Raw genomic sequence first — 12,192 nt, 5'->3', positions numbered from 1 at the left:
GGAATGGATTAATCCACTTTCCATTACTTTCAATAGGAAAGTTCGCTTCAGTTTAAGTACTCCGCGGACCGTCTGGAACAGATTAATCCACTTTCCATTACTTTCAGTGGGAAAGTTCGCTTCAGTTTATGAATGCTTCAGTTTATGAACAGACTTCCGGAACCAATTGTGTTCATAAACCGACGTACCACTGTATAGTGATAGGGTCCTTCAAGTAAGTTTGACCTAAGTCAAACACACACTACGTCATCCTTGGAATAGGACCGATATTCTTTTTCAAGGCTTGAGGAAACCCCCCACTGCCTTCTTAACACAATGTATAGTTTATAAGTGATGTTATAAAATATGGGCAAGAAAAATAAATTTCTGAGAGAGGTTCCCCATCATTGCTGATACACATGCATGCAACTGTTGCCTTTCTTTGGCAAACTGAGCTTGCTACTGGCTTGTCTTCAGCTTGTTGCAAGGGCAGAGGGCTGCTTCATGCCCTGAAAGCTTCAGTGCCCTGGTTCTCCAGGGAAGCAGATGGCAATGAGAAGCCATTCACCTCTAGCAGGAATTGGCCCTGAGATCTCTGAATGCTGGTTTAACGCATTGAGTTACCAAATACTGGAGCCGGGTATCTGTGTTCACTTATAGCTTGCTATTGTGCTGGTACCCACTTAGGCAACCAGAGAAGTGATAGGAATCATAGCAGATGTGGCGGTGGGTGCGTGGCAACTCCCTAGTGCTTGAACGGGACCTTCCTTCAAAAGCAGGACGGCACAGCTAAGAGAGCGTGAAGTTCAGCTGTTAGGCTGAATTTCAGTGGAGCATGATTGGAAAGGAGGATCACCTGCTTACATGATACACTCCAGGCTGAACTGCAGGCATGAGAGCCTGGTTTGTTTGTTTGTTTGTTTGTCCCCTAAAGGACTGTGGGAGAAAGAAGAAAAGGCGACTTGCTAACCTTGTAATATTCAGAGGGCTGTAGGCAAGGCACAGGAGAGTCCTCTGTGCTGTATGCTGGAATAAACACAGCTGGCAGATATAACCTATCAAACAGTCTGAAGTGCCTAACATAATTGCAGTTCTCTATAATAATTAGGATAACAGAGAAGAAACATTGGAAGGTATGTTCTGTGCAGTTCCTACTCCTTTATTTGCAAATTCTTTATGGCATTCCTAACATTCTCTCAATGGTATGAGTCTTGGTGTGAGGCAGGCTTCCCTAAGATGGTTCAAGCAGGGGGAGGCATGTGTCTCTATGTGCATGCACTTAAGCTTTGTGAATGTGATTTTTTATGGGCTAAATTGTTCTGTGCCCTTGTGTGCATCTGTGCAGCGGAGGTAGACACTTTTCTAGTGCTTGGAGTAGGCAAGGGAGCTTCTATGTACCATTCAATGTTTGTTTCTTTTTTGGTTACTGCTTTTTGTGGACTTCATGGGGGTCCTTTTGTATGTTGAGGTGTGCGTTTGTGAATTGCCAGCAAAGGAACTTGAACCTTGATGGTTTTAAGTGGCATAAATTTTAATTTTAGGAACTTCATGGAAACAAAATTCATATGTGAGCTGTTACCATTCAGTATCATTCTGATTTCTGAGCCCAATATGTGTGTAATTGTTAGATCTCTGGTGTAAGGGAAAGCTAAACATTTTTATTCTGACTGTATATTTATGAGTAACCACACTCTATTGAGCATTCACTGTGATTTGTTTGCACTGTGTTCGTACATTTCCCCATTAATAATCAGTTCATCCCACATTTTTCAGTGCATTTCACAGTCACTTTCCTGACAGCAAAAAGTGTTTCTTTTTTTAAAGTGGTTTTTTTGTAATGTGGATTTCCAGGTATTTGCTATGATCCTCCTGCAAAAATATTGACAGTTTAGAGGTGACCTTGCAGCCCCACTGATTCTAACCTGGTGTATTAATATAGCCAAGGCGCTTGTTTGCTTTATAGTTTGGGGGCACTAGGATCATCAGACTGCCGCTTGTGCAAGGAAAAAGCTGCCAGTTAAACCATCGTGAAACCCAGTTAAACATCACCTCCTCTCAATCCCCCATCTTTCTGTTGCACCCTCAGCCCCACTGATTCTTACTGCGACAAGTTTAACATTCGGAAGCGAGGAAGGCAGAGGTGTAAGGCCTCCGCAGTAGGTCAAACGGGCTCCTTTCCTTTCAGTAAATTGCAACCATATGCCGGTCCCCAACCCCCAATTCCCAGCGTTGGGAGAAGGCACAGGAGCAAGACGAAGAAACTAGCAGAACTTTAAGGCTCAGATCTTGTCCTCTGCAGCTCTGCTCGAATTATAACCAGGGTGGCTTTGCATAAATGGTGGGGTAGCTTTGTCCAGCTTGCCTGCAACCAGACAGCACTCCCCCCCCAATCCACCATCAACGGCTTGCCACTGACCCTTGGCAGCACTGCCTGGCATGCTCTTTCTGTCCTCTGGCAAGGCAAAGGGGACTCACGGGCGCCTCTCTTAACATTTAGCTTGCATCTCTATTTTTTTCATTATTATGGCTGAAGCCTTGCCCCTCCGCTTCCTCATTGGCGCTTTTCTCTCTCTCTCTTTGCATTCGGGCAGCCGGGCTCCGCCCCCGCCTCCTCCTCTTCGCCTGCTCATTGGCTGCCCGCGACTTGCGCCCTGTAAAAGTTGCAAATTCGATCTCTTCCCATTGGCTAGGAAGGGTCCTTCCAGGAAGTTTTAAAGAAAGAGCGAGAGAGGAAAAAAAGTTTATTCTGGGCGGATAGAAGAGGTTGGGAGTGCTGAGAGCGGAGGGAGAGAAAGGGGGAGGGTGGGGAAATGGACATCGAGGCTGCCGCCGCTACTGCTTGGAGGTGATTTCGATTTTGCTTTGCTAGGTTTGGAAAAGTAACCAGCGAACTTCTCTAGCCGCTTTGAGCGCAGCCGGCAGCATGACGGTGAGTTGCCACTTTATTGCTACCGTAGTCGTGCAGAAGTTTCTGTTAGGGGGCTGGAGGGCAAGGACAGGTAGGCAGCTACTCCTCAGCCACAAGATCCGGATTCCTGCTTGGCGGGGGAGGGGGCTTCCTCTTGCGGCAGAAGAGGGGTGCTGGATTCCGTGCCAGTCTGTCGCCCCCCTTTTTTTTCGCCCACCCTCCCGTTCGTAAAGGTTTCCGGGCTAGACCTCCATCACACACCCCCGTAGCTAGCGTGCCCCTTTCTAGGCCCAGAGTTTCCTCAACGCTGTTGTTGTGCCGAGGCTGGCAGGATTCACACGTTCGAACACAGGCGTGGAGTACGAAGTGTTGGCGTGTTGCCATGTTCCAGGGCCGTTAGAGACGATATAGAGAGCACGATACATTTATTTATTTTAAGATCACCTTCCGCTTGGCTAGGCGCGTGCCAGTTCTGAGTTCAAAACAGGGCGGCTGCGGAAAAAGTTCTGTGTTAACGGGAAAGCCAGCCTACATATGTTTCCATTTTTATTTTTATTTTAATATTATATATTCTCTACATTCGAAAAAGCGGGGTTAGGAAGCAAGCGATCTTCCTCGATACACTGTTCCCACCTTTAAAATCGCCTCTGGAGAGCAGGCGTGTATGTAATCAGGAAGAACTGCCGTCTCTGCGGCCGGGTTAGGGAAATGTTTCCCTGTCCGAGGAGGGACCGTTGCCTCTCGGAAGCTGCTTCCCGTCCTGGCCTTCGGAGGTGCTCCAGGAGCCAGTTTGCACAACTGCAGTCCTTCCTCCAGCCCCTTTTCCTCCCCCACCCTGGCCTCCTGGGAGTGGGTGGGTGTGCTGCAATCATGGAATGGATTCACTCTCTCTTTCGGACATGAACATTATGCTGGTTTTGGAAAAGGCCCGATTATTACTCTTGTTTTGGCCTGTGTCTTTTTTTCGTTCTTTTGTGATGTCAAAACACATTACAAACCAGCCAAAGGATTTAGAAAGCTGAGCTCTGGCCTCTGGGGCTGCCTCACCTTTTGGCCTTCTTGTTGTCTTCTAACCCTCCTGTCTCTTCCTCCCTGCTTCTCCTCCTACAGAGGTTTTTTAAGGGTCCAGTCCCCATCTCCATGGCTCATTGCAGACAATGTCACAGAATCACAGAGTTTGAAGGGACCATGAGGGTCATCTAGGCCAACCACCTGCAATGCACAGGAATCTTTTGCCCAACGTGGGGCTTGAACCCACGGCCCTGAGATTGAGTTTCCTATTCTACCTGAGTGAGGATTTAATGGGATTGCTGATCACATCTGGGACAGATAAGTGTGGTGTTTGTGTGTGTATTCCTGATGGAGAGAGCTAATGGTGGGACAGCAAGAAGTCTTGGTTGCTTTTTGCAAATGATGGCTATAGGTCTCTCTCCAGGGCTTCTTAGGAAGCAGTTGCTTGCGGCTGGGGGGGGCAGGACTTGCACTCCATGTGCCCTGTCCAGTTTAATGTAGTCTATCAGCGGTGCACGATGGCCTGCCAGCTCCTTCTCTGTTCTTGTAGAGCAGCTGTGGAGAATATCTCTGGCCCTCCAGATGTTGCTGAACTACAGTTCTCATCATCCTTAGCCATGCCAGCTGGGGCTGATGGGAGTTGTGGTCCGTGTTTGAAATGCAGATATATATAATCTGATTGCCCAACAGCACCTTAAACTTTTTTTGCTTTTTTTGCAATTGAGTTTATTATTATTATTAATTTTGTTTATATATTGCTTCATATTTTAAAGAACAAATCTCATAGTAGTTTACAACACATTAAGACATCAGATAAAACAATCCAGAATAAAACAAAATCGAACTTCCGGGAAAATAGTTCAGGTCCTTCTCTAAGTGGCCTTTTGCTTTCTTTCCCCAGTCACCAACCTGGCTTCCAGAGGGTCGCAATTGGACCTGCACCAGCCGCAAAACACACCTGGTGCCTGGCTAATTTCTAACACTGGATGTGGTTCAGCAACAGCTGGAGAGCCAAAGGTTCCCTTTCTCTGTTGGGGACCAATGTCCACCAACCAGACATGACTGAGCAGCTATAAACATTCCACCCCCCCAATGCCTCCAGCCAGTATTTCCAATGATTAGGGGGTGGTGGAAATGATCATCCACCAACATCTGGTGACCCAAGGATGAGGAAGGCCGCTGCTTTTGCTGGCAGCCCTGGTCTAATGGGAGATTTGTCAGGAGACTCCTACGTGAAAGCTCCTGAAGTCAAGAGGAGGCAAAAATGAATGAGCACTTGGCTCCTTTCCCTTCCTCTCTCCACCTCTGTAGCCCTTGGCCTTGTAGTTTGTGTGTGAAAGAAAAATGCCTGGTGCAAATGAGGGTGTGTGTGTGTGTATGTGATGGCAATTAGCTATGGCTGGCTGCGTGGGGAACGGAGGCATCATGCCTGTGTGCACATCCATATTAGGGGAAGGCAATGACCCACAGCTCTGAGTTCGGCCGTGAGCTCTCTTGGCCTGTGCTTCCTACAGCCTCGCAACATCCTGCAGCCCTTCCTATCCTTCCTGGAGACACCGCTCCTTTTCCTCTCCCTCCACGCGCTCTGGCACCCAAACCAAGCATAATTGCTAATGGAGTGGGAGAGGAAGAAACTGACATGTGAAAATGCTCTTCCCCCCTTATTGAGGCCTGAAGGGTAGAATTGTAATAACTTCCCCCTCCCCTTACCCTTTTGCCTAACAGTGGCATAAATCCTAACCAAGCTTGCCCTGTTTGTTTTGCATTCCCCCTGCTTTTGTTGGGGGAGAGGAGGGAGTGGGTGTCTTTGGTCGATAGCCAAGCCTAGCAGAAAGGGAGCTGTTTTTAATCTCTAGGAGGGTTGGATTCCATCTCATCAGATACGCAAGACTGAAGTAGGCACCACCACCCATTTTCCCCTGCCGGCGTGGTCTTGTTCCCAGTTCAGCATCTATGGGTGCCTCCTGCTCCAGATCACTTCATGGCACTTTGTTATCTGATTAACCTTCTCGCTGCTTTTCCGAGCATAGAACATGGTTAACTAGATAGACAAATCTGGGCAGAAAGGAGATTGTAATCGGTGCTCATGTAAGGATTGGTTGGAGAAAGACATGCCTTCTGATCCTCAGAGTTTCACCAAAAAGGGTGAGAAGACAGAAGTTTAACAGACGCATACCTAGAGCAATATTTATAGAAATACACAGAGAACCAGTCAGCTGTAGCTTTTGCCCATGTAGGGTATGTTGAGAACGTAATGAGCATTCAGCTCATTCTTTGTGCTCATGGCAATTGGAAACATCTGATCTATGTATTGTATTCAGCCATACTCTGCCCTTTTGTCCTGCTGGGCAAACTCTGGTTTGCAATGGGCTGCAAAGCCAAACGTATTTGGGATCCTGATTCAAACTATTGTCTACCCAGCGAGATGAAACACCAAACTATGGCTTGCTGCAAAGCAAAGTTTGGCTGCCTCTAAGTGCCATAGAGCACTTAGGGATGTGGGTGGCGCTGCGGTCTAAACCACAGAGCTAAGGGCTTGCCGATCAGAAAGTTGGTCGTTCGAATCCCTGCAATGGGGTGAGCTCCTGTTGCTCGGTCCCTGCTCCTGCCCACCTAGCAGTTCGAAAGCATGTCAAAGTGCAAGTAGATAAATAGATACCTCTCTGGCGGGAAGGTAAACGGCGTTTCTGTGCGCTTCTCGGGTTTGCCAGAAGCGGCTTAGTCATGCTGGCCGCATGACCTGGAAGCTGTACGCCGGCTCCCTCGGCCAATAACACGAGATGAGCGCCGCAACCCCAGAGTCAGTCATGACTGGACCTAATGGTCAGGGGTCCCTTTACCTTTTACTTTAAGTGCCATAGATAAGGGGGAAAGAGAACTTGTGAGGAAGGACCTTTGCCCTGGGCCTTGACTATTAGCTTCATCTTTTATTTTCCTTTCACAGTTTTCCATTGTTGATAATAAGGGGCTCAGGCTTTCGTCTCATATGTGAAAATGTGCTAACCCGCACCCCAATTGTGCCCGGATGCCAACCCCTCCACACATTTCCAGTCAAGTATCTGCTGAGAGACTCCTTGTGCAGTCAAGAACCCTGAACAATTAGGATTCCAAACTGCGTGGCATCTCTTCTTGTGGACAGCAGGCTTCCTGCTAGGGGCGCTTACACATGGAAGGCAGCATGGCCACCCAAAGGGTCCATGATAGAGGCAGCGGGCCTCTTCCTCGCTCTCCCTTGCACTATTCTGATTACGCGTGGGAAGTGAACACCCAAATAGGGCTGTGTTGTCTGTCAAACTTGCGCTTTCCAGGTGGGTTTGAAATCGCTTAACTATTTAGGCGTACACTTCATCTCCCCACTCACGTTCAGGGGAGAGATTTGCAAATGTTCTGTCCTCAACTTTTATTAGAAATCAGAGTTCTTTCGACTGTGTGTCCCACAGTTAATCTTGACAGATCATATGGAAGTATCCTAACTAATTTGTTAGCCCTGTGAGGAGTTATTCTGGCTAGGGAACGGTTTCCAGAAAGGATTGTTGGCAGCTTCTTTTTTTGCCCTCAAGTATGTTCGGAAAGTTACTAGCTAGCCTACATGCACATACCTTAAAAAAAAAAGCCATTTGTGACATGTTAATGGCCTGTTTTGTTGGGTGAGGTGGGAGAGACCTAACACGGAGTTTACAAAAGTGTTCCTGCTCTGTCACCTGAGGTTGGTTTTTTTACTCCAGGTAAGCAACTAGCTGAATGCCTGTTTAAAAAACACATGACCGTGCTACTTGAAAGATCATATTACTAGTGCCATGAATCAGGACAATGTTGCAAAGCATAGATTAATTGTGCATCAAGCAGAAGGGTTTGCATTTAAAAATTAGGAAGTAGAGACACATCAAAGCTTTTAAAGAAAGCAGAGGGAGACGTTTTCTCCCTTCCATTCCACCCTCCCTTGCTTAATTGTTTCTGTGGGTTGGTTTGGTGTTTTTTTTTGTTTTTGTTTACATCTACAGTCACCTGAATTGCCCCACAACAAATCTAGTTTGTTGGCAAGCTGGGCACATGGTACAGTGATGTGTGGTTGTGATGAGGATCCATCAATATCCTGCTTGTGGACTATTACTTGTGTTTCTGGTATTTAGCTACTACTGTCTGCACCACTTGATTTTTATTTACATTTTTCCAAAAAAATATTTGCTGCTTTTCTGCTTACATTCAAAGTAGCTACTGGCAATGCCGCTTTTGCAGCTGATTTGGTTTCTGCAGCAAGTTGTTTGCATAGATCAGGGGTTCCCAAACTAAGGCCCGAGGGCCGGATGCAGCCCAATCACCTTCTAAATCCGGCCCGTGGACGGTCCAGGAATCAGTGTGTTTTTACATGAGTAGAATGTGTCCTTTTATTTAAAATGCATCTCTGGGTTATTTGTGGGGTATAGGAATTCATTCATATTTTTTTTCAAAATATAGTCCGGCCCCCCACAAGGTCTGAGGGACAGTGGACCGGCCCCCTGCTGAAAAAGTTTGCTGACCCCTGGCATAGATCTTAACTCGTTACGATTCCTCCTATGCTTGAACCCACACGGCTCGATCCGCACAATAGATGTGCACAGAAAATGGTAGCTGTAGCTGAAAGGCAGTGCATGAAGATTTGCAGTAATCATTGGAATGTGTCCCTAATTATTATTGCATCATTATAGGATTGTTGTATAATCTTAGAAGGCAGGTGTGTGTGACTGTTTTGAAAAGACCCCACACCTCTGAATTTGCCACTACGCTGCTAGATAAGACTCTGAGCTCCATAAAATAATTATTTTCCAGACTCCACAGCAGGATAATACAACACTAAGCATAAGAACTTTCTTATTGCTGGTCAAACCTTATTAGTGAAAACCAGACGTGGAATGGGTTAAAAAGACCCTAAGTAGGGAACAGCATGCTGTGTTTGGTTTCCCCCCCCTTCTAACCGATATTGTGTCCTCCTTATCTCATCCCTATCTGTCACACAACCTATTTTTAATAAAGTGTGTGTTTGTTTTTCCTTGCCCTGGATTCCATGCGCTGTTTACTTTAATGGGGGCCTTCAGCCGTGGTGAGCTGGTCAACTGACTTGATGGAGTTTGAATCCTGAATAATTTTGATTGGGATGTGCACTCTCTTTCCATGTTATCAACATAAACAGGGTTTTTAATGGCAGTTTTCTGGTGTGTAGGGAAAGGGATGTGCAGTTCAGGTGATTTAGAGGTTGATCATGCACCTTGGCTGGAAGTGGGACTTTTCTGCAAGTTCCCAGGATTCCTTGGGGCAACCCATGACTCTCTAAAGTGGCATGATGCTTCTAATGTGTAGTGCAGATGCAGCCAAACTTAGGTCTTCCTGCAGATCAGATCCAGCTCTCTGTTCATTAGCCCTCTGTTACCAGATGTCCTGTCACCAAGCTTTTGGGTAGTGGTTTGGGTGAGCCCTTGTGCTTGCCTTAACCTTTGTCCACTTAAATTTTCTAGACTGGTTTTGACTATTTTTAGTGTGTGATTTACACATGGAAAAGATCTGCCATTTTGACAAGATCTACAGTACTTCCTTTTTCAGTTGCCCCAGTGGAAAATAGACCTGGGGTGTCCTAGTGATTCTGCTACAAATTGCCGTATCATTTCTGTCAGGTTCCAAAGCATGTTTGAAAAATTTGTGCCACTTTAATTCTCATAACAACTCTATGAAGTAGGTTGAAGAAGGTCAATACATAGGTCAATTCCTACATAGTAACTTTGCCAGAACAGCCAGTAAGATTTGCGAGTGAACAGGGATTAAAATTTGATTCCTCACAGCAGAATTCTCTTCTTCTGCACCAGACGTGGGTTGGTTGCTATTATGTGCCAAACACCATGACCCACCCAACTACCCTTCTCTTGTCAGTCTGGGATGTAACCGGCCATGAATTCAGCTTTCACCCTCAAGAGGTTAAATATCTTCCATACACTCAGGAAATTATGGACTGCCTTTTTATTCAGGCTAGTTGCATGCTCACCACTGGACTGAATTATCTCCATACAAGCCTTTTGAGCGTTTTTTTCTTGTTCCTCCTTTACCCGTTTGTGCCATCCTATGCAATTCCTTTCCTCCTTTTGGTGCTTGCGATCTTTGCACACTATTATCATGCTCCCCCCTGTAGACCTGATTTGATTCCCTTTAATCTTTTCATGCAATGCAGCCGATTCACCCCTCCGATCAGTTTGGCTTTGTTTCTGTGTCCAAATGGCATGGTGTTATAAGACGAAACACAACCCATGGGAGTGCTGCTAAATCACTTTGGCTGTTTTCTGCAGAACCATCTTAAAACTGGCATTTCCAGCTGATCCTCCAGATATGCTTAGCCTACCACTCCCATCAGCCCTGACCATTGGCCATGCTGCCTGGGGTTGACCTTGATGGAGAGTTCAGAGTCCAGCAATATCTGGAGTGCCACTGTATAATATGGAAGACCCACAAGCTGAAGCCTGGCCCATGTGGCTTGCAGCTCTCCATCATTTTAGTGTTGCCATCATACAGGGTTAAATTTTATCCTTGCTCTTTTTCCCACTGGGGAAAATGCCTGACACACACCATGCATCTTTCTTAGATAAATGTGCTCCATCTCATTACTTTGATGTTTGTTGCGGCTACTACTTCTGGGCTATCTTGCTTCTAATCTGCGTGACGGCCCAGTCTATTTGGACTTAAAATGCCATGGAGACGCAGTACAACATTTGGCTGCAAAAATGCAAATATATTACACATGCTGCATTCCTTTGGCCCCTTTTGAAACCTGGGTGTAACTGGCTCGAGTGATCCATTATAATCGCTTGCTGTTTATTGTTCATGTTTCTGTGACCATTTCAATACCCAGGGATTTTCTTGCAAAACTCCTCGTGTATTTCTTCTTCTGGGAGCTAGCCAGACAGACATTGGTGGTTAATCTGGAATGAGATGGAAGGAACTAGGAAGTGGATAAGAGCATGGTTCTCTGGTTTGGTAAATGATGCAATGATGCTTCTGCTGCAGCAAATGTTTTAGTACTGTACAACATATGTGGTATTCTGGAATTAAATGGTGATGACTCTTAACGAAGCTAGAACAGCAATCCTAGCGAATCTGAAGTCACTGGAGATGATCTAGATTTGTTGTTGCCTTGCACAGTGCCGCTAGTGCTCCTTGAATTTAGCATTGCTTGTTGTGACCCAGGGGTGGGTGGGCAATGGAGTAAAATTGAAGTTCACAATTAATTGCACGTTTTTTAGCATAGCCATCTTAAATTGCTGTTGAATGGAGCCTGCATACATTTAAAATACACGACTTCTCCCAAATGATTCTGGGGACTGCAGTTAACCCCACACAGTTCCCAGTACCTTTAAACTACAGTTCCCAGGATTCTTTGGACGGAGAGGGAAATGTATGGACCAACTGGTTTAAATTACGAGAAAGAACGTCAGGAAGAACTTCCTGAAAGTCTGAGCCATTTTGTAGTGAAAGCAGACTGCCTCAGAAAGTTGTGGGCTTTACTTGGTTTGATATTTTTAGGCCTCTGCTAATTGGAGATGCTGTAGCAACAGATTTTCTGCATTGGGGAATGGTTCCTTGCTGCTGTTTGCACCATTTTCTACCTCCCGCCGTGATTTCCAGTTGCCTTTGGGGGAAGCAAAATGGGCAATGGCTTCCCAACTCAACACAATACGACAGTGTTCTTCAGATCCTTGTGGCTCTTCAGTCCCCCCACCCCCCACCCCAATATGCTGCCCAAGCAATTGTTTCGGTATTCATGCTCTGGCAAATGTTTAGACTGCAGTCATGTTTTATCACATCCCAATTGTCAGCATGATTTCCTTGGCTTCCTGTTACTTTTTCATTCTTGCCTCTTTGCTGGCCAAGGGAAGCCTTTTGGTTTCAACCGGATGGCTCATCACTCCACTTCCGAGTTGATTTGTAACGTGACGTCTCTGTTGAGCTGAGGCAACAAAAAAACCATTGGGGCGTGTGTATGTCTGGGTTGGACAGGACAATTCTGTTTTTTCAAGTTTTCTAAAAATGCTTGACTCCTGCACTAGACTTTTAGGCCATATTCATGCAATGCATTTAAAGCACTATGATCCCGCTCAGGCCCGGCTCTAGGTGCACTCCCGGTGGTGCAGGGCCGGCAGGGGGGGGGTGCTGCGTGGCGAAGCCGCGCTTCGAGGGCGGGGGTACCGGAGAAATCTCCGCGCCGGGGCAACCGACCTGCTCGAGACGGCCCTGATCCCGCTTTAAATAGTTGTTGCTTCTACACTTGCTCCAGGAGG

At 46.3% G+C, this 12,192-nt stretch overlaps 1 protein-coding gene across 3 annotated transcripts in view; it reads left to right on the top strand.

Annotated features, from left to right (window-relative positions):
- The window catches only part of TRIOBP (TRIO and F-actin binding protein), a 61,645-nt gene that overhangs the window by 25,035 nt on the left and 24,418 nt on the right, over positions 1–12,192 (top strand). Inside the window, exon 1 of one of the 3 annotated variants that reach the window (XM_060279852.1) lies at positions 2,714–2,908. The exons of the other annotated variants lie outside the window; for them this stretch is intronic. Coding sequence (XP_060135835.1) covers positions 2,903–2,908 — 6 coding nt within the window. The 5' untranslated portion in view covers positions 2,714–2,902. Of the gene's footprint in view, positions 1–2,713; positions 2,909–12,192 lie in introns of those variants that run through there. 3 annotated transcript variants of the gene reach the window in all.

The sequence above is a fragment of the Zootoca vivipara genome, chromosome 10, assembly GCF_963506605.1.
Source record: "Zootoca vivipara chromosome 10, rZooViv1.1, whole genome shotgun sequence".
Taxonomy (NCBI): domain Eukaryota; kingdom Metazoa; phylum Chordata; class Lepidosauria; order Squamata; family Lacertidae; genus Zootoca; species Zootoca vivipara.
The sequence above is the reverse complement of the archived record's forward strand: the minus strand, read 5'-3'. Positions and strand labels throughout refer to the sequence as shown.